The 20,690-nt window shown below is 36.3% G+C and overlaps 1 protein-coding gene across 1 annotated transcript in view; it reads left to right on the top strand.

Moving 5' to 3' along the window:
• The window catches only part of LOC131077560 (uncharacterized), a 31,882-nt gene extending 12,692 nt beyond the window's left edge, over window positions 1-19,190 (top strand). The window contains exons 4-5 of the mRNA XM_058015081.2: window positions 17,590-17,719; window positions 18,006-19,190. Of these exons, the coding sequence (XP_057871064.2) occupies window positions 17,590-17,719; window positions 18,006-18,881 (1,006 nt within the window). The 3' untranslated portion in view covers window positions 18,882-19,190. The remainder of the gene's footprint in view (window positions 1-17,589; window positions 17,720-18,005) is intronic.
• The last annotated feature ends 1,500 nt before the right edge of the window (window positions 19,191-20,690 follow it).

Below are 20,690 nucleotides of genomic sequence, written 5' to 3'. Positions count from 1 at the left end.
CCGTACCACTAGTGGATAGGCAACTACCGATAGTGGGATAAACAGGAGATGAGAGACATGGACAAACATGTGGGACCACTACATGTAGATACAGCGAGAAACTTTTAGTCCATCTCAATCTTTTAATTGAAGAGATTGATAACTTCGATGAGTGACAGACCCACTCATTAGTCACTGTCATCCATACCATGAATATATCGTGTACAGTCTACATCATTATGTGTTTCACCCAATGAGCATGGATGGAGTGGTGGATCCTATTCCTTCCAGATTATGCGCAAGGTCTTGATTTTGCATGGACCATGCATGCCTCTTGATCGAGCTCCTGGATCTCCATGCTCTAGGCGATAAGTTCTGGTATGAAGCCACATAGGCTGCCGATTGTTGAACAAATATCTGATTCGGGCTCCATATGTCCAATGTTGAAATATAGAATCTTCTCCATAAGGACCATAATTCTGACACATATATCTATTAATCAGATTATCCTGATATGATCCCAGTGTCATTTTCCACAAACTCTTGGGTAGCCTGAGTATTCAAACTGAAGATGTTCATATGGGAATGGTCCTTGAAATAAATCTCTGATATATTCCATACCTTTTTCTTGATGTAGCCATCTTTCAGGTCTCTGAATGTGAGATTTCAGAAATTGAATAGGTATTTGGAATCTGATCTCAGGTGTAAGTATTGTTTATCTGCTCATCCACAACTTCTGATTCTTCTGAGATCTGGAAAAAACTACTTTCATTCCAAATTCCTGGAGTTGTTAGTGTCTGTTTTGCCTGAATCATTCTTTGATGATCAAAGAGATAGTCATTTGCTAGATCAAAATTTCGTTGATCTCTTTGATTGAAAGGATTGCTGCTGTATTCCCTGCAGCTTTCTTCATGCCAACGTTCTTCCCTAATTCTTATTACATGAACATTACCAGTTGTTTGTTGATAGCCTTCTCGAGAGAGAAAGTCAGCAAAGATATTTTTATTTCCTGGTAAATGTTCTATCTCAAAATCAAAGATGTTTAGAAATTGAGCTCATCTGAGGAGTTGTCCTCGGATTACCTTATCTTTGGATTCTTTTTTGAAAAATCCTTTGAGATTCTGGAGACCACTTCAAATCAGGAACTTCTTGTCTGCCACATACAGATGGAAAGCCTTCAAGGAATTGATCACAGCAAGAATCTCCTTGTGTGTGCTGTGATAATTTAACTCACGGCCCTTAAAACTCCCAAAGACATATCTGACAATTTCCTCTTGACCATGAGATGTTTTTGCCTTTTTTATTCTTGCCCATACTGTTTCACTTGCATCTGTTTCTATGATCTTATCACCGTTACTTGGCAGATGCAGAAGTGGTAAAGAAGCACATTTCCTTTCAATTGCATCATTGTGCTTATAGTTGTCCAAACTGGAGGAATTCTTTTTTAACAATTTATTTAACTCTGTTCTATTTTGAGCTATATTTGAATAGAATCCTGAAATATAATTAACTAACCCAAGAAATCTTTGAAGTTCCTTAAGATTAGTTACCTGTAAATTGGCAATTCGTGTTAGAATATGCTGTTACGTCTCCATTCTCCCCCCGGGAAGAAGATGAATGCCAATAAAGATGATAGATTCCTGAGCCTAAGTGACTTTTAGTAGGGTTGATAGCAAGATCATTCTGTTGACAGAGCTGAAGAAACTGTTGTAAATGCTCAGGATGACCACTTGGACTTTGACTGAAAACCAAAATGTCATCAATATAGGGCAAAATATATTTGGAATGTTTTTCGGAAAATAACATCCATGTGCTGCTGAATAATAGAGGGGTCTGTCTTGATTCCATCCTTGAGGCACTGAGAAAGCTGTTTTATACCTGTCATCAGGGTGTATTGATATTTGCCAAAACCCTTTGGTTAGATCAAACTTTGAGTAAATATTACTTCCCTGAATGGTTTGCCAAATGTAATCTTTTCCTGGCATAGGATGTTGATTGTCCTGAAGGCAACTATTGAGAGGTTTATAATTCACCACTAAGCGTTTTTCCTGAAGCTCATTCCCATTTTCATCATATTCTTGTATTTTTTGTATTCTACAAATTTCAGCAATAATACTGTCCAATGATAGAGAAGTGTTTGTAGAATAGGATCGTCCTCTCATCATTCTTACAAAGAATGATACTTCAGTATCATCAGAATCAGACTCTGATGAAAGTGATTTTTCTGCAGAATCAAAAAACTCTTCATTTTCATTCGACTGATATTCTTCTTCATCAGTCAATATTATGTCCTCAGAATCAGAAGCATAATCATTGATATATTCATATTCATCTGGATTATCCAATCCAGCTTCCTTAAGCATTCTGATCTTACCTTTATTCTTGGCCTTGTGTCTTTCTGGACATTTATTAGCATAATGTTCTCCTTTACAAATGTAATATGTTGGCTTCCATTTTGATCTTCTTTTGATTTTGTCTTTTTATGTGAAAATAACCTTTTCTCTGAGACAATGTTTTCTTTTTATAACTACCTTGCTTCTTTGAACAGCCTTGACATGATCTGTCCCCACATTTCTGCTTATGAATCTTTTCGATTTTGGGTTCTGTGAATTGAAAACCTGAAGTGATCTGTTTGCATATTGAGGGAGATATTAAGGGTTTTACCCTTTCCATTTCTTTCTCTCTTCTCACTTTGTGTTCATTAATTTTTGTTTGGGTCATTCACAGCTCTTCTGACTCTACTGTTGTTACTCTTGATGAATATTGTTTGGGAAATATAAATCTTGACCATCTTCTTTGGGTTATTGTTGCTAAGTATAACACAGGAGTATGTTGTTTATGTTGAATGATGTTTGCAATTGAATGTCCAGAATAAATGAGTCGTCAGAATTAGTATCATTAGTTGTATGGCTCAGGGTTTCAATATTATATGTTAGTCATTGTTACATGTTACTCAACATTTTATACTTGCACAAGTATTGCAAATAGTATTCGCTGTTTCAGAATTTGTGGACTGTTATATTCAGTTATCAGGCTGTGCAGTACATCAGACTGTTTCATTGTTGCTATCAGCTGTTGGGCAGGTGTTATCAGTAAATGCAATATAATTGGCTGCTGTTGTCATTATTTCAGATCTGGGTCTTGATATCAAGTTTATGATAGTTACTGTTTGCATTAATTACTGATACTTGGGTTGCATTTTAATGCTCTGAATTCAGATCAGCAACAAGATATGTTTGGATATAATTCATTAGTGGTGATTATATAAGAAATTCAGCTTGCAGACTATTGAAGAATCATGTATTTCTCGAGGTAACCCAATTGGGGACATTACATTCCTATATTAGATGTGCGACACTTGACACCAAAGATCATATAGCCACCAGAGGACACAAAGACAAAAATTGCAAGAAATCCAAAAGCTTGAACAAGAGTTGCATTATATAGCCAAAAGGAGCAGTGGTTATACAATAGATTATTACTGTTCTTGGCTTTAAATTCCTCAAGTTTACATATAACAAAACTGAACCATCTCAAGGGGTCCAGCATATTGAAGCTAAACTGATGTTTCAGTAATCTCCCACAGGCAGCCCACGGACAATGTTGAAATGGTTGCAAAGAGCCTGGACCACTGGTGCATCTGCGTGACAAATTGGTAGGTGTGCAACTCTTGACACCAAAGATTTTATGGCCTCCAGGCATACATATGACAAAACCTAACCCACTAGCCAGGCGTCCAGGATATTGAAAATGTGAAGCTAAACTGATGTTTCAAGAGTCTGCCATAGGTGGTCTACAAGCAATGTTGAAATGGTTGCAAGAGCCTTGAACACTTGGTGCATCTGCGTGAAAACTAGGCTGGTGATCAACCAACCTTTGTGTACTGAATCTGAGAACTGCCAATAGCCATAGATCTTAGATGCTGAGCTTACTATATTCTGGTTGGAGATAGTAACATGGGAGGCACGTGCGGATAACATCTATTAACACTTTAGCATCTCACTTTGTTGAGGTCTTATTCAGGGCATAATCTGCTGCAGGTATAATGTTGTGCTTACGAGAAGACTTGGAAGAAGAGGTTATCTTGCTTGCTCTTTCTATTACTACCACTTTCTTTAAATGACAAATGGAATGTACCAGAAACAAATATGTACTTATAGAACCCCTCTTCTAGGAATGCCACTTCACTTGTCTCCTCCCCTTGCGGGCATGGCTCATTTTGCACTGCCAAAACTGAAAGTTGTGACTTGTTATCTCTGATCTTGTTTGCATTGTACAATTATTCTTTGGATAATGGATCTTGGCACATCTGTTGAGACACGGACCAGCTAGGACTCGAACCTAGGACCTTCCATATGCTGCTGGAGTGCTCTACCACTGAGCTATTGGCCCCTCTTGGACCAGTCCATCGTAGGTTCGGGTGTGGCTTATTTCCAACACCAACACCCCCCCCGTAGAGGACTGTTCCTGTAGGTCCAAGAGATTGCAGTGGGTTGAAGTGTTTTTCTTGTCCGTAACACTTCTTGACCAATTTGAACCTAAGTAGTCTTCTATTGTGATGGCAGCTTCAACCCATAATCAATTGTGTCTTGCAAATATATCAAGATATGCTTGGCTGCAACAATATGCTTAGCTTTGATTAGCTGAAGCACTCACCAATCAACCTGCCTCTATTCAGATGAATTTGCAAAATCATAGTTGGCTGCAGACATACTCAACTTCTTCAAATTAGTTTTCATATAGGTTTACAATCCATAATTCTAACTCTCTCAACATATCAATAGAAAACTTGACTTAGAATAATTTCATTAGATCCTTGCCACACTTCTAACCTAGAAGTAATGCATTTTAGATTTAGATCTTCCATCTCAATTCTGAGTTAATTCTTTCTTATATTAAATTATGAGACTATCTTTATCAGTCAGAGTTAGATCATCCACATAAGAAATCAAAATTAGCATTTCAAATACTTTAAGGAACATGTTAGAATCTTTACAAAACCCTAGGCTTATGAAGTAACTGTCAAGAGTTTTATTGAAGATCATAGGGCTCCCTCTTAATCCTCAATATTAGACTGATAGCCAAGTATCATAGTATCATAAGTATTCATAAACAAAGATGAGAAATGCCAACTTCATCTTTTATGAATTGGACCCATGGCACAATTATTATCATGACATATCTTCAAACCTTTTCTAATTGAGTGTGAAGATCCTTATGCCTTATTTCAAAGGTCCCTTTGAAGCCACATCAATCCAAGCTTATGGATTTCTGATGTCAGTATGGCTTTGGTCCTTGCCATACATCATCTACTATATGAGGTTATATAAAAATGACCTTGGGTGAGAATCACAATATTCATGATAAGTTAGATGCATCCCTTTAACAATATAACCAATGATACATAGAATGCTGAGACAATACTTATGTGACACAAATTAAAAGGAGCCAGCCTGTAACATACAACCTGAAACTTGTACATCACCATACAGGCTATAACAAAAATCTAATTTTCATGAAGGATGTACAAAGAAACTCATAAGGGTTAAGTCATGTTCATTTTTTGCCTCACCAGGGTTTCCACAAATTTGAGAGTACATGCATTCAACCATTAGTATGACCTAATAGAGTCTACAATTAGATCACAAAAAGTACGATAGTTATCAACTAGAACAATTCTAAGTCAACAATTGAGGATATAGTGTATATCATTAATTTCCATAATACTTCACACTTCATGATAACAAATACTCAACTGAAAAGTCAGTTTTATGTAACTATTATAGAATCATTCAATTGACAGTCAAAACTCAATCAGATCATAGATGAGGAAGTACTAATACCTTTTAATAATGATGTACCACATGATGGTGACATAGAATGTTTACAAGGAGAGTGAAGTATACTTACCAAGCAATGATACTTCCATGAATCAATAGCAATTAGTAAGTTGCAATATATATAATCAAAATGACAAACCAGCTAAGGTTGATACATGACAACCTATAATGTATGTTTTCAAAACACAGGGCTAGAATCAAGCTACCACGATGCCATAGCTCATGACATTCACTAAAGCTATCAACGGTACTGCCAACTATGCATGGAAAGTCAATGGGAGAGATCTTAACATTAATATATGGTTGGTAACTGAGTTGTCCCAAAATGGTGCAGGAAGGACAATATACTACCGTCTTTTCCAATCCTATATCTTGAACATAATTTATCATGTAAGAATGAAATGTTGCAATAGTATTCAACAGTAATCCTGTGAGAATAACCTTGCAACCTAAACAGTAACTAGACTTCCAATAGTATTCAGTTAACTTGTGGATTCAAAATTTTCAGATTAAGCATGCAGATTCAAAACATTAGCTTAGAGAATATTTATTCGCTTAATTCAACAATTCAGATCTTAAACACTATATGAATATGCAGCCCAAATGAAATAATAAACCCTTAACAACAACCTTAATTAACCAAGAACCCTCTTATAATATTCGGTTTAACAAGGACTAAATAGAGATTCTTTAACAAGTAGTAAATATAAGAATCTCTCAATAAGAGGACTTTGATGACAATGAAAACATTAAATGTTAAATGAACAAATTTTTTATTTTAATAATTTGAGAGAATACACCTGAATATGCCAGACTCACTATCAACCTGACGAAGACTTCCACACGAATTGCAAATACTACCATGTAGGCTTCTCCATTGGTCAAAGGTGAATCATATCCTAATTGTTGCAAATGCGCCCTCATTTGCATTAGGTTCGCTGATCAATAAAACTTGTTTCCAGCCTAAAGAAGATGTTCATAGTTTGAAGACCTAATTCATTGACCAACATGCCATAACCTAATTCTTTCTTTTGGTTTCAGTGTTGCTTCAAACCTGATTTTTATTTGGATCTGTCACCAAAGAAGGAAAGAACATTAGACTGAAATTACATGATTAAATCTGATCACTGGTTAGTATGAAACTGGCTCAGATACCATGTTGATTTTAGTGCTCAGATTAGCAGTATAGGACAGAAAACATATATTGAATGCTTAACAAAATTATACTGACTTAGTTCAGAGGTCAGATTTGATTTAATTGAACAAAATTAGCAGGCATAGTAGAAGGAAATTAAATTCACAAAATGAAGCGCACAACACTATTTACCCTGGGAAAACCTCCCTCTTGGAGGAAAAACCCAACAACAAAGGAACTCAAGTTCTGATTATATTAGGGCAGTTTTACAGTTACAAAGTTAGCCAGCTAGGGCAGAAATTATCATAGTGAATGTAATACTTATCTCAGAACTTTGTGAGCAAGAGGACCTCAATGGATTTACAGTACAATCAATATGATTCACTGACCCAACAATGTATGTTCACACAATAGTGATTTCACACATCAATGAGAACTTGAACACTTTAGAATGAATTCGCACACCTTCCTTGCAATTCAACAATCAGAATTGCACTTTACAGAGCAGAGGTATTCATTGATCATCATTATTTGTCTTCGCTGATATGAAGGAGACCTTGCTGACCTTTGGAGGAAGAATTCTCACTATAAGGAGCAGAGATATTTTGTACTTCTCAAATCAGACTAATTCGCATGATGTAATGTATGTTTAAGCCTTGCAAGTGGCTTGTATATATATGGGGTTCATCTTTTGGACTTATCTCTAAGTCGGCCCATTTAACCTTGGGCGCCAAAACCATTTTGCACGCTACATATTGATTTTTGCATATTACGATGTTGTGGATAGGTCCACACATTTGGAGTGTACAATGCCGCCCACTTAGGGCTTAACTTCACACATTACAATATAGGGTCGGCCCTATAATGGAAGCATACGTTTCTTTTGTGCTTGGCATGTAAGGGGAGAGAAGGGCCCAGCCTTGTTATCGGATTCCAATGTTGCCTTTAAGGCAATTGGAATCCGATTAACTTATTATTTTTTTACCGAAGTTAAAATAAACAACGTCCTCCTGTCAGCAAGATTGTCACTACAATGCCTTTTGTTTAAAATTTGTCACATGGCATATTTTTCTTCAAGCAGCCTTTCTCTTCTCTCCCACGTATCAACTTCATAAATTTGGCTTCAAACCTTATCAATCTTTTCTTTCATGGTAAGGATACATAGATGGACTGGAGCTACCAAAAGATATTAGAACTGACTTGCCTCTGGCCTTACAGATGCATCCCTGCAGACCAACAGATATTCTTCATTATCTGATATTGGTACTGTAGCTACCAAAAGACATTAGAATTGATTTTCTCCTGGCCGTACAGATGCTTCTCTGCAGACTAAACCTCCCCAACTCTTGTTAAGCTCACTAACATTGGCCTGGGTCATGCTATGGTCACAAGCCATCTGCTCGATACTCACACTTAGGTAATTCAACTGGCTCCTCCTTCAGCATACTTTAACTTAGCTTTGACTTAGCTTCCTCATACAGAGAATAAACACTAGCCATATCCTCTCTAACCTTTAGTAACAGCAAAGAAGGCACTACAAGGACAGAGACCAGCAGAAAAACTAGATCTTTTAGAAGAAATTTCCTCTCATACTAGTTGAATTACCTTCTAAACCTAAAAGATGAGTAAATCATTCTGTCTAGTGATTCTTATATAGATTGCAATCAGTTCAATTACCCTTCTTTTTCTTGCTCATGACACCTTCACCTAATTTGCCAACTGGTTCGCTGGCCTGTACTCTGTATCACTTCACTTCTGTACTGCCAAATGCACACCAAAACAAACTGACAACACACTGTACACACTCTATACCACTAGGTCCATGCACATGCATATTATTCGAAGGATTGAAAGAATGACATCTCATGAAGACTCTTAATCTTGCTGCATGGGTACTTTGAGCCTTGTCATCTCCTTGAAGATGGTCAATTTTTAATTAAGAACCTTACCTCTGAAATAAAGATGAGAGTTGATTGCTGTCAATAACCTACAGAACTCATCAAGCTGATCAATCTTTGCCACCTCTGGCAGAAAATGCATCATCCAGTAGTGCATACTCCATGGGTGATAAAAGCAATTAGACATTTGCAGCATTTATTTGGCTTTCATGCCTGCAATGGATTCAACTGCTTATCTAAATTTGTGGTAATAATATCTGCAGCATTTAAGATACAATTTACTCTCGTAACAACAGACCTCTGAGGGTATCCTTGAATTGAGTCTTCAATTGAGCAACCCTATGGTGGGCCTGATCCTCCTCAATTTGTGGTGACAAAAACAATAGTACCATGTGACAATTGCATCTTATCCAAATTTGTGGTGAGAAATACTATAGTATTCCATGTGACATTTGCAGCATTTATTTGGCTTTCATGCCTGCAATGGATTCAAATGCTTATCCAAATTTTTGGTGACAAATTCTTTAGCATTTATGATACAATTAGTTCTTTTCAACAACAGACCTCTGAGGGTATCCTTGAATTGAGTCTTCAACTGAGCAACCTGATGGTGGAACTGATCATTAATTTTGTACTTGTCCACCAGATCTTGCAGCTCAGTCATTCTCATTTGCATATGGTTACTTGATGCTTCATTGAATGTCCCTGCTGATCTTGTTGATTGGGCTGTATCTGCCTTCATTTTGATTATTAACATTGTTCGTTACCCAACTTGATGTCCTTGGGAGTTAGTTTCAGATATTTTTCTAGAATTCTAGGATGTGGAACTTGGAACATCAACATGTTCTATAGTGGCTCACAATAGAACAAGGTGGTAGGGCATAAACTGAAACACCTAAGAAAAGATGAATACATCAAGGCATAAAAGCTGATAATATCCAAAGTTGAATGAACTGAAACACCTAGAGAATACTAAAAAAAGAAGAAGCAAACATCACCCTGTCCTCTATATGATAGTCTTGGTCTACGAAACTTCCATCCTGCTCTACCACCTTGATCTCTGGCTCTACATACTCTCACCTAGACGCTTTGATTACAACCATGTTTGGAAGTCAGAGAGAGAGTAAAGAGACTTAAGATCTCTAGACAACCATCATGAAGGATTACTCTTAAGTTTATCCACATATACAATGCACGATCCAAAGATGAATACATCAAGGCATAAAAGCTGATAATACACTAAGTTGAATGAACTGAAAATCTAGACAAGACTTAAAAGAAAATGAAACAAACATAACCACCTTTAAGCTGTATGATAATCTTGGAACAAAGCTTTCATCCTGTTCTATCGCTGTGATCTCTGGTTCTACATACTCTTGCCTTGAAGCTTTGATTACAACCATGTTGGAAGTCAAAGGGAGAGTAAAGAGACTTGAGATATGTAGACTTTAGATTAATTTTTTGATTTCATTTTCATATGCTTTTCTTGTTTTAGGCAGTGTTCCACGGGGACGCGTCCCCCCCCTTTTTGGCCATGTCTCGGAGACGGGGACGCGACATCCCCAGCCACCACCACCCAAGTGCTGCCGGAGATGTCTCTGCGTCTCCCAAGGAAATGTGGAGACGCCTCCACGTCTCCTCGTTCTTTGAGAGACGTTTGCACGTCTCTTGAAGGATGGGGAGATGCCTAGACGTCTCCCGTTGCCCCCACATATATGCAATGTTTAAAATTAAAATTTAAAAAAAAGTGACTTTTTTGGGGATTAAGGGGCAACCCTAATTGGACGTGGGCCAATAGAAAAATAACATTCGACGCCTTTAGAAACTCGATGCCTCTTGACCCCAACTTGGGGGCACTGCCCCCAAACCCCCGTTGAAAAATATAGGGGGAAACTGCGTCGATAGAAGTAGGGAAAATTTAACCTCCGAGTTTGATTAGGCTCCATATAACAACACAATTAGCATTGAAGAAATCTTGGTATTTAGATTTAGTATTTCAAATTTCCTATAATCTCATTTGAAATGTAATTCTTATACTATCATACATCTTTTCAAAACTAGTTTTTCAAGTACTATATGTATATGTATAACTATATCAGCACCACCACCCCGCCACCCCCCCACCGCTGTCCCCAAACTTAGGCCCTTGGTCCCCCCGTCCCCAACGCCCATGGAACACTGGTTTTAGGTGTTTAAATTTTAAACTATTGAATATTTTTTATAGTTGGTAGATGGATAAAAATCTCAAGGTATCATATAAAGCCATGGATAGGGCCAAAGAGGCAATTCAACATTTGTATGGGTTGAATAAGAACAAATACGAACCTATCTAGCACAGTTTTGAAGGGAGTGGAGTCAACATCTCCACCAATATATTCACGCGACTGCCCTACTTTTAAGTTTTTCTTCTACGCTTAATTTGAAGTAGATGAGGAGTTTATGGGTGGTATGGGCACATAGATAGTATGGTTCCACTTCCCAATGAGAACCTTAGAGGCATCATATATGAGTTACAGATTTATAAGAGGTCAAAGAGGAGGCTGTTTTCCTCACCTCTATGCATTTGAAGGAGAGCTACTTCGCAGCGAGTCAAAAACATATTTGCAGATTTGGGGTGGGAAGATTTTGGTGCAACAACACAATCTTTAAAACCTTGCAATCCACATACTGTCTTGGCTCTACAGCACTTTTGGATGAGCATAATTGAAATGTTTTTGAGGCCATTCACGCAAAGAAGCACAAGAAGTTGACTCAAAAGTGCTCGAAAAAACCTTGTCTTTGTGTGGTACAACCTTCAGTTGTGTGTAAAGAAGGTGAAGGGGCAAGAGAGGGAGATAGCGGAATGGGAAGTGGAAGTGGCAGCAATTGACAAGGTAGAAGGTGAGGTTGGCGTGCCATTAGTGGAGGATTCATTAAATTTACAATGTGATCCTATGGCTGAGGATTTGTTCAGCATGATGCACTTACACCATCCAGTTTGAGGACATCCACTCAGTAGCAGCAAGCTTTTTGAGCCTTAGTTGTAGAAGAAATTTATAAATTATGAAAATTAGAATTAGAATTTGTAATTTTTATTTTGATTGAAACTTGAAGTTGATATGTATTGATCTTGCTTTTTGGTCTTTGATGTGCATTGGAGTTATTGAACTCTAATTTTGATCTATATATTAAGGAAAGAAGTAATATGTTCCCTAAATTCAGTAATATGCATGATTTTGAAGAATATTTTGTACAAATTTTTGTGTTTTGTAATGTTTGGAAAATTTGTAGAACTTTTTCTTGAGTTTTTGAAATTGTCTGGGTCAGCCTAGTTATTTGAGCCTGAGTTTTCTGATCATGTTCTATTTCATTCGGTTCCCACTGAGCCTTGTCTCAAAAGGCAATTGACAATCCACAATATGACTGCATTCCCCAAAACAATGATAGTAAAACTTTTGGCAATAGCTTCCGCCTCCTCAAAAATGCTCCAGCCTTTTTTTTGGTGATCCCAAATGACCCCTTCAGAACCCCCTTTGGCCGCTAATTGTTTGCAAGCTAGATCATCAGAAAATTCATGCACCCTGATCAACAGCTACAACTAGGATGTAAAAGGGAATAGTGAAGTCCACAGAAAAATAAAAATGGGTAGTTTGAAAGGAATATGAAATGTATGATGACAGTAAAGTTAAAATACAGACTGTCTTTCCTTTTGCTTAATTTTGGCTTGGCTTTTGATTATCTTGCTTGAGCTCACATGTTAACCACCTTCATTTGTTTGAAATGTAATTTCTTTTATTGATTTGTATTTTAAAAATTCAAACGTTAAATTATACAAATAATTTTAAAACTATTATAAGAAATACATGCTCATAGAAAAAGAAAAAGAAATTGACACCTTGAAATTCTATTGTCCGTATATAATCTCTTCTATACAATTGGTAAAGTGGCATATGAGTTACCGGTATCTTAAGCTTTACATATTTTCAAAGCTTTCTCTATCTTTTGCCTTGAGAATGTAGCTGTACAAACCACTCCAGCAGATTTAACTACTTGAAACAGATGAAGGCAAGTTGATTCTGAGTCTGAAGTAATTATTTGATTACTACAATCACCTCAACTTCTCAAGGACATGCTTTTTATAGAGCATGTTATCAAGTGAAGGGTGATGGCTATAGAAGACACAATTAATGCAGCAGCATACATTGCTATGGTAAAGCTTCGAGGAAAAAGCTTGTGGAAGTTTTTGTGAAATGTGGGAGCATGTTATGCTTGTTAGGCCCACAGTTATACTGAGAGAGGGGGGCTGTGAATCAGTGTAACAATCACTTTTTCAAATTTAAACTTTATTAATCAAAGATAACAATTACTTAAATGCAATGAACACAAGAACATAATATATACATGGAAACCCTAAATAGGGAGAAAACCATGGCAATGAAATTACTTGATATGAATAATAGTTCCTTTACAACTTGTAGAAACACCAACCCCTCATTCAATTTGTGAGCACCAACTCATTAGAGGCACCAATCCCTCATTCAATTAGAGGCACCAACCCCTCATTCAAAAAATGTAGTCACAAGAGATACAATTCTTTTCTTAATGTGCAATGGTTCCTTCTTAAATCTGCTATAAGTTGATCACAAGTCTGCTACAAAAACTGATTATAATCTCCTCATAAAGTTTCTATAAATTTGCCATACAACTTCTTAAGTCTGCTTATAATTCCTCTTTAATTCTGCTCATATATTTCTCCTATGAATCTGTCATAGACCAGATTACTCACTTCACAAGTCTGTTATGAATTTTTATTATAGTTCTGAGACACACTTCTTTACTCAATCTGCAAACTGTTTCCTCATCACCGACTCCTGGTGCATGTATATTATGTTCTAGCAAGCACACATTACCACACAGCATTACTTCCTTATCAAATCGATCCTTTTGTATCTTCTATTTCTTAGAGATGTGCCCTTTAGAGTGTACATCTCTTATAGAAAGGTTGTGACTTATGTTTATGACTTTTCTTAATTAAAAATAATTTAAACATTTTACACTTGCCTATTGTAATCACACCTAACACCCTAAGTTACAAAGCATATCCCTTAACCATGGAAACGCATATTTCAGAATTATTATACTTAACAAATCATACCTTTTCATAAATTAATCACGCCTTTTGGAAAGATATGTCTTAAACGTTGCATTCCATTTTGATTAATGAATCATTTGTCCATTAACAAATGATGACATGCGAACAACTGTGTCTTAATCTTTTTCTGCTGAATCATTGACTCCCATTGGTTCGATCAGAAGTTTGATTGCTGTGTATCAGTAATGCTGCTGCTCATTGCTCATACTTCTGATTGCATATTGCTGTCTAACAAATGGTTTATCATACTTCGTCTTCTATTCATTGCTGTCCAACAAATGGTTTAGAACATAGTTATATTTCCTTATTGCTATCAAGACATCATTGCTGATACTTCTGATTGCATATTGCTGCTAACAAATGGTTTATCATACTTCGCCTTCTGTTCATTGATGTCTATCAAATGGTTTAGAACATAGTTATATTTCCTTATTGCTATCAAGACATCAATGACAATATGTCAACAAAGCTTCCAAATCTTATTTGTATTATTAATTTCAAGTTGTAGCTGTGTAAGATATACTTAGTATTTTGTCAAGTTGTTTCTAGGAGGTGATGGATCTATCCTATCCTGAGTTGGATTTTGTTTCATTTGCCATTTGAATGTTGTCTTGCTATATTTCTCTTGTTTGCATCAGAAGTTTGGCTGGACTCATATCTATATCATTTATTGCTTTTGTTTGATGTTCTGCTGCAATTGATTCTTATCCTTATTGAGTTTAGAATGCTTTCCTGTGATAGGTTGACATAAGTGAAGCAAACCTTCATTTTAATACTCACTCAAAAGAAGGGTTCAGATGGGAAGTATGGTATGCAAACAAGAAATTTATGGAAAATGGGTGAATTGATAAAATGGTAAGAAAAGACAAGAGAGGCTATACTGTAGACGTATTGCAGAACCAAAATTAAATGGTAAAGAAGCCAGAAAATAGTGACTACAGAAGAGTTCTATCGTTTATGTGTAGAACCTACTGTTATAAATTTATAAATGGCATACAAGGCTGTGTCTCAAAAGGAATGTCTAAGCGTTGTAAGTACAACTATTTGATTTGGCATTAGGAACAAGAAAGAAAATGAATACTTGACATTGGTGGATTAAGAAGATCCAAATATTCCAGAATGGTAATTGTTGAAAACCCAAACAGGGAAAAACCACGGTGAGCACCTGCCCACAAACCGTCAACACTCTGTCTCAAATCTCTGTCATAGTTTCAGCACAGCTTGCATATCATTTGAACACAACTCTTTCTCACTGCTCTTCACTGATCCTCATTGACTATCTTAGCATCATACATCTACATTCCACACTTTATCATCATTTTTCCCACACACAACTCAATCACACTCATCCTTATATACAAGATAGATCATCAAAGCTTGAACCAAGTTGACCTGAGCCAAAATATACTTCTCGAACCAAAAACACACGCTGATCCACTCCTGGAGAAAGAGGGGACCAAAACACATCTTTCAAAGATAAATTCACTGATCTGCAATCATCGGAACATAACTGATAGCATATCCACATGCTACACATTTATATCAGCAATTAATGGTCAAAACATACTCTCCAATGCAAGTAACTTAAATCCGAATCTCCACACGCTATGGTGAGACCCATAACACATAAACAATTTCCCACAAATCATATCCAGACCTAAGGATAGGTCTAACATAGAATATCATGACCAACAATGAACAATGCCACAACACTCGGAGAACACAAAGATATTTCCGGACCACAACACATCTTCCAAAGATCAATTCATTGATCTGCAATCATCGGAACATAACCAATAGCATATCCACATGCTATACATTTATATAAGCAATTAACGGTCAAAACATACTCTCCAATGCAAATAACTTAAATTTGGATCTCCACATGCTACGGTGAGACCCATAACACATCAAACAATTTCCTACTAATCATATCCAAACCTAAGGATAGGTCTAACATAGAATATCACGACCAACAACGAACAATGCCACAACACTCGGAGAGCACAAAGATATTTCCGGACCACATAACTATCATATCCATGATATCAAAACTATATCAAACAAAGATAATCATAATAAACAATATCAACACCACTTTTTGGACTCAAACACTTTCGAAACAACCAATAGAACAACTGCAACATCAACATAGCAAGATAGCTCTGCACCACAAACATTCCGGACCAATTTGGAACAACAAATTTGACATCAATGACAACCACACCAATACATACTTCCAACAGTAATGCCATCATCAAACTTCGTTATGAGACTGGCCATAAAATCTTCCCCTTCAAGGCATATTTGAAGGCTAGGTTGTAGATGTTTCCATCTCAATCAGTTGAAACTGCAAAAATTGGCTTGAGAAGAAGACAAAAAAAGTCTTTGAATGGGAGAGCAATATATGTCATCAATAAAATAAAAGATGTGGTAGAGGAATTGGCAGGTGAGATGAGACGTGGGGGTTGTTTCTGGCTATGACTTTGGAGATGTTTTCTACCAACCGGTGTAGCATTCTTTGTTTACAGTTCTGGAGTGAATCCGGTTAATGGCTGTAACTTCATTCAGTTGGTCAAGATGAATGGGTGTAATTTCAACAGAGCAGCGATTTATTGTGCGTAGCAGCCCTTGTCTTCAAGTCTGCATAAAGCTCCTTGGATTTCAACTTGGAAACTTTTAGAGGATACTGCTTATATGGATGAGCTTGAGGACAGTGAGGATGACAATGACAATCCCAATGGCCTAGTGATATGCAACAGTCTTGGGCTGCCTAAACAAAGAGTATTTAAAATACGCAATCTGATTATGATTGCGCATTTGACATTTTGCATACTGCTGTCAATGATACATCTTTGTAAAACGTTTGGTGGTGTGGGTAACCTTGCTTTTTGACAAAATCTTGACATCTGATTTGGAATAATGAAAGAATGTAGAAAACATGAACATTGGCAGAACCCAATTAAGAAAATGTTCCAGAGAAGGTTGCAATGCTCATTTGTATTTTCTCTCAAGAAATTTTTATTTGATCTATGGTTTTGAGATACGAAATAAGTTTCTCAGAATATGTTGTAAACCTATTGACAACATCTTTGTAAAACGTTTGGTGGTGTGGGTAACCTTGCTTTTTGACAAAATCTTGACATCTGATTTGGAATAATGAAAGAATGTAGAAAACATGAACATTGGCAGAACCCAATTAAGAAAATGTTCCAGAGAAGGTTGCAATGCTCATTTGTATTTTCTCTCAAGAAAATTTTATTTGATCTATGGTTTTGAGATACGAAATAAGTTTCTCAGAATATGTTGTAAACCTATTGAAAGGCATCATACAGGTCTTTAAAGTTATCTTTCATGTTTTTTTGCCTTGATTGGTTGAACTTTATAATATATATGGTACTACGAGTCTTTTGAGCTGTCGTTATGTAGGTCATTAGCCTACAACCTTGTGTTTAATTTGTTAGATCAAAGTTGATTAATTCCATGTCAAGTACAAGTATTGTAGCGTTTGAGACTGTTAGTAGTTACACTATTTAAATATAAATATTTCAAGCATCTGCATTTTTTTCCTGTACAAATCAAGAAAATGTTTATTTTTAAATGCAGATATGGAGAAAATGTCTTGGAAGTAAACAAAAATCCAGAATGGATGTGCTCAGTTTGTCGGGGTATTTGTAATTGCAGCTTGTGTAGAGTTAAGAAAGGTTGGGCTCCTACTGGCTATCTATATAGAAAGGCAAGCCGTCTTAACCATCCGTAATTTCATTTTTGTTGGATGTGATATGCAATCATTCATATTGAGTGCTTTGTGTGATGAGTACTAGAGTTTGAACGATCTTTCATGGAACTAAGTTATGCAAAAAAATTGGATGTTCTAATTGGTTGTGGATTTGCTTTATTAATTAAAAGCATCCTTAAATAATTTGTCCAGGATTAGAAGAAAACATTAATGACATCTCATCTACAACTATTGTTTTAGCACCCATGCAAATTTGTTTTATGTTAATAGTTTTCTGGTTCAGGTAACAAATGAAGGTTTCAAATCAGTTGCACACTACTTAATTCTTACTCGATGCTCTTCCACACAATCAGAGAGCACGGATACCATTTCCTCTAGTTGCCGCATTGAAGATAATAAAGATGATACTTCACTCAATGGTGCAAAAAGATCTCTGAAATTTGCTTCTTTGCCCAATGTATTGAGTGGAAAGGGAGAGGAAAAGAATTCTTTCTCCAATTCAGAATGTTCCGAGAGAGGCGAAAGTGATTCTTTGCCCCGTTTAACTGAAGAACCAAACATTTGTGATATCAAAAGGCATCATTCAGATGAAAAAATTGTATCAATAGCAGCATCCCAGACTGATTGTGGAGATGGTGAAATCATATTAAATGAGGAGCCTGAAAAAAATGAAAACCAGAGAGAGTCATCAAAAGCAGTAACACAGAATTGTTATGGAGATGTTGAAATCATTTCAGTTGAGGAGCCTGAACAGGATAAAAACCTGAGAGAATCATCAAAAATAGCTTCATCACAGAATGATGCTGAAATCATTTTAAATGAGGAGCCTGAAAAAGATAAAATCCAGAAAGAGTCATCAAAAGAAGCAACACAGAATGGCTATGGAGATGTTGACATTTTTTCAACCGAGAAAGCAGCATCACAGGATGATTATGGAGATGTGGAAACCATTTCAACTGAGAAGCCCAAACCGGATAAAAACCAGATAGAGACATCAAAAGCAGCAACAGAGAATGATTGGGGAGATGTTGAAATCATTTCTGTTCAGGAGTCCAAACAGGAGAAAAACCAGAGAAAGCCATCAAGACGCAACACTTATCCACAAGGTGGTATAGCAGAACGTTTGAGGGCAAGAACTGCCAGAAAGCCAAGCTCTTGATGAATTCCTGGACTGTCAGCAGTTCTGAAATTTCTCGAGAATGTTCTAATTAGAAGAGCTCGCACAAGCTCAAACGTTCTAATTGAATGATCTTATGTTTGGAATTAATCATGGTACTCTTGGAGTAGGGAGTTTGTTTTGAAACAAGCTTTAGTTGTGTCGTAACATTTTATCTACTGAAAAGCCAATGATACGTCTATATTTGGTTTGTGAGAAATCCTCAATTGTAATTTAATCGACTGCTTCAGGCATATAAGGACTTGGGCATCGGTGTCCTTACATTTTAGATTGGGATCAGACATTTTTCAAGTTGTGTTCCCCGAGTTTATCTGTTAGAACCTATTCACTAGTGATTGAAAATATCTCTTCAATACGATCATTTAGGATTAAAGGTTTAGCATAACCTAAATGATTTGTTTTTTTTCCCATAGGAATGTTATTGCAGTCTTTGGTATAATCAACGATCAACTAAAACCTCGACGTAGGCAGAAAAAATTTAAAAGATGGTGCAGAGAGCTGCCATCTGGAAACAGTCATCAACATCCTTAAATTGCATGGACCCCACACTACTGCATGAGAGTTAAATGCGTAGAGATGCCTTAAATTAATAAGTTTTGGAGATTAAAGTTGCATTTGAGAAATTTCCTGAGTACCCATCGCTTACATTTCCAATCTTCTATTGGAAGAAATAATTTTGAATTCTGAATGCATGAGCTATGATGGCTACGAAAATCCCATCGCTTACATTTCCAATCTTCTATTGGACGAAATAATTTTGAATTCTGAATGCATGAGCTATGATGGCTACGAAAATCTGATATCATCACAATCTGATGCATGAAATGTTGAAGATAAAAGTCAACATAATCTAATTCAAAATATATATTTAAACTAACATTATGAACGGCCTTTAATAGTTAATTGTGAAAATATAAAAAACTATACGAGTAAGGCTCATGGCAAAATTAATGTGAAAAGTCGTAGAAAATCCTGTAAAGCAGTATGGAAAGATGAGGACCACTTATTTATGTACATGTGTTAAATCTCAGGGACCACTTATTTATATACATATTCACATTCCTTATAAACCAAACACCATCTTCAGAATTTTTCATCTGCCTTGGTTTGAAAGCTAATTTTTGGCCAGGAGCAATCTCACTGTGGCTGTTCCGTGATCGGACAACCAAAAGCTAAAGCCGTACCAATTTTTTTACTATTTATTCTTTCTCCAATTCCCGCTGTATGAATATTATAGTATTTTAATCTCTTATTCATACTTGCTCGTGACTTTTATCTTCATCCATGGGGCTTTTCATTTTGGCTATATTTTACGTGCAACTTTTGAAACAAAAATTATTACCTTTGTTGTTTTAATTTTTTCTTAATAATTGTCTTTGTTGATAAGTAGGAGATATTTTTTACAGCAAGTTAAACTATGATATTGCTATTAGGATTTAATTATGTAGTTTTCAAGTCAAACTCATTGACCCATGTTTCATGAGTAGTGGTTCACAAAAAAGCATCTCTCATAAGAATGAATGGTACACTTAACACTTATTGCATACATGTAATGCTCACAAAGGTGAAGCATTGGGCCTTCCTAAAGGGTCACCCATCCCAATATTATTCCAACTCAAGTGTACTCAAACCATAGAGTTTCCTTTAAGGTTAAGTACACTTAGCTTGCTACCCCATTTGCTATCAATGTTTACATTGACTAACTTTTGTATCATTCTTATAATCTCATGTGGTTCAAAATGTTTATTTATTTAATTAATTTTTATTAACTAAACATTGAATAATTTATAA

This window comes from Cryptomeria japonica, chromosome 6, assembly GCF_030272615.1.
Source record: "Cryptomeria japonica chromosome 6, Sugi_1.0, whole genome shotgun sequence".
Taxonomy (NCBI): Eukaryota; Viridiplantae; Streptophyta; class Pinopsida; order Cupressales; family Cupressaceae; genus Cryptomeria; species Cryptomeria japonica.
The sequence above is the reverse complement of the archived record's forward strand: the minus strand, read 5'-3'. Positions and strand labels throughout refer to the sequence as shown.